Here is a 2,500-nt window from a genome sequence, read left to right as displayed (position 1 = left end):
TGTTGTTTTAAAAAATTCTATTCTTTTTCTTATAAGTCTTGTGTAGATTAAGCATTATACCTTAAAAATAGACTCTCTCTCTCTCTCTCTCTCTGTCTGTCTGTCTCTCTCTCTGTCTCTGTCTCTCTCTCTGTCTGTCTGTCTCTCTCTGTCTGTCTCTATCTCTCTCTCTCTGTCTGTCTCTGTCTTATACCTTAAAAATAGACCATAAAAAGTGTTAATTAGCTTTAACGTGTTAGCTTTAACGAGTTAGCTCTAACAGCCGGGTGATGAACTGACCGTGTCTGTCTGTGTCCAGTTCTCTGGGCACTCTGTACTTCACATATGGTGTGGTGTTTGCGTGCGGATGTTCGTTCGCGTATCAGCCCAGCCTGGTCATCCTCGGACATTACTTTAAGGTTTGTTGTTTCTTACGCGTTAACGAGGAATCTTCAGGTAAATGTGTTAATCAGGTGCGATGATTAATGTAGTTGATTCATTTCCCGATCTCAGAAACGTTTGGGTCTGGTGAATGGCGTGGTGACGGCGGGCAGCAGCATCTTCACCATCTCTCTGCCTCCGCTGCTCTCCAGCCTGCTGACCCGCGTCGGCCTGCACAACACCCTGCGCGTCCTCTCCATTCTGATGTTAATCCTCATGTTGGCCGGATTCACCTACAAGCCCCGCCTCCCACAGAAGGCGGAGTCAAAGAAGGCATCGTTGAAGAGGATCTGCAACATCCAGATTTGGAGGAGTCTGAGTTACAGGATCTGGGCTTTTGGGATTCCAGCCGCGCTCTACGGATACTTCGTGCCCTATGTCCACCTGGTCAGTGTGTGTGTGTGTGTGTGTGTGTGTGTACACATCCATCAATGCTTACACACTCCCTTTCTCACAATCTCAGTGTAAATATTTTTATACTTACATCAGTAATCCTAAATACATGGTTCAGTTTCAGCCCCACACACACACACACACACACACACACACACACACACTAGCACGCGTGCACAGTGAGAGCTTCCTGCAGAGAATGTGATCCGTCCTCCACAAACACACCTCCATGTCCAAATAAACACCACCTCACACACACTGTTGCTTCAGTATTGTGTAACACTCACAGCATGAAAACTGTCTAAATGGTCACAACGTGTGTGTGTGTGTGTGTGTGTGTGTTGCTCATCTGCTGACTTTTAAAAACACTCCATATCTGGCAGGCTGCAGCAGTGTCTGTGAACTTTACACCTTTGTTTTTACTCCATCACACACAAATCCATCATCATTAGGACTCTCGTATTGAGACACGCCCACTGGTTAGGGAACAAGGGTACAAGGGGACATGGGAACCTGATGACTAGGATAGAGGTAAAGTAGGGAAGTGTTTGACTCAGTAGTAGACTCAGTAGTACTCTCAGTAGTAGACTCAGTAGTAGACTCAGTAGTGCACTCAGTAGTACACTCAGTAGTACTCTCAGTAGTAGACTCAGTAGTACTCTCAGTAGTAGACTCAGTAGTAGACTCAGTAGTACACTCAGTAGTACTCTCAGTAGTACACTCAGTAGTACTCTCAGTAGTAGACTCAGTAGTAGACTCAGTAGTACTCTCAGTAGTAGACTCAGTAGTGCACTCAGTAGTACTCTCAGTAGTACACTCAGTAGTACTCTCAGTAGTACTCTCAGTAGTACACTCAGTAGTACTCTCAGTAGTACTCTCAGTAGTACTCTCAGTAGTAGACTCAGTAGTACTCTCAGTAGTAGACTCAGTAGTAGACTCAGTAGTACACTCAGTAGTACTCTCAGTAGTACACTCAGTAGTACTCTCAGTAGTAGACTCAGTAGTAGACTCAGTAGTACTCTCAGTAGTAGACTCAGTAGTGCACTCAGTAGTACTCTCAGTAGTACACTCAGTAGTACTCTCAGTAGTACACTCAGTAGTACTCTCAGTAGTACTCTCAGTAGTACTCTCAGTAGTAGTCTCAGTAGTACTCTCAGTAGTAGTCTCAGTAGTAGACTCAGTAGTACTCTCAGTAGTACTCTCAGTAGTAGACTCAGTAGTACTCTCAGTAGTACACTCAGTAGTAGACTCAGTAGTACTCTCAGTAGTACTCTCAGTAGTAGACTCAGTAGTAGACTCAGTAGTACTCTCAGTAGTAGACTCAGTAGTGCACTCAGTAGTACTCTCAGTAGTACTCTCAGTAGTACTCTCAGTAGTACTCTCAGTAGTACTCTCAGTAGTACTCTCAGTAGTAGTCTCAGTAGTACTCTCAGTAGTAGTCTCAGTAGTACTCTCAGTAGTAGACTCAGTAGTACTCTCAGTAGTACACTCAGTAGTAGACTCAGTAGTACTCTCAGTAGTACTCTCAGTAGTAGTCTCAGTAGTAGACTCAGTAGTACTCTCAGTAGTTCTCTCAGTAGTAATCTCAGTAGTAGACTCAGTAGTACTCTCAGTAGTACTCTCAGTAGTACTCTCAGTAGTAGACTCAGTAGTACTCTCAGTAGTACTCTCAGTAGTACTCTCAGTA

At 44.3% G+C, this 2,500-nt stretch overlaps 1 protein-coding gene across 1 annotated transcript in view; it reads left to right on the top strand.

The window, feature by feature from the left end:
• The window catches only part of slc16a10 (solute carrier family 16 member 10), a 23,096-nt gene that overhangs the window by 12,152 nt on the left and 8,444 nt on the right, over positions 1 to 2,500 (top strand). Inside the window, exons 3-4 of the mRNA XM_058391940.1 lie at positions 299 to 398; positions 493 to 807. Coding sequence (XP_058247923.1) covers positions 299 to 398; positions 493 to 807 — 415 coding nt within the window. The remainder of the gene's footprint in view (positions 1 to 298; positions 399 to 492; positions 808 to 2,500) is intronic.

This window comes from Hemibagrus wyckioides, linkage group LG06 (assembly GCF_019097595.1).
Source record: "Hemibagrus wyckioides isolate EC202008001 linkage group LG06, SWU_Hwy_1.0, whole genome shotgun sequence".
Lineage (NCBI taxonomy): Eukaryota > Metazoa > Chordata > Actinopteri > Siluriformes > Bagridae > Hemibagrus > Hemibagrus wyckioides.
This window is presented reverse-complemented; position numbering and strand designations above follow the sequence as displayed.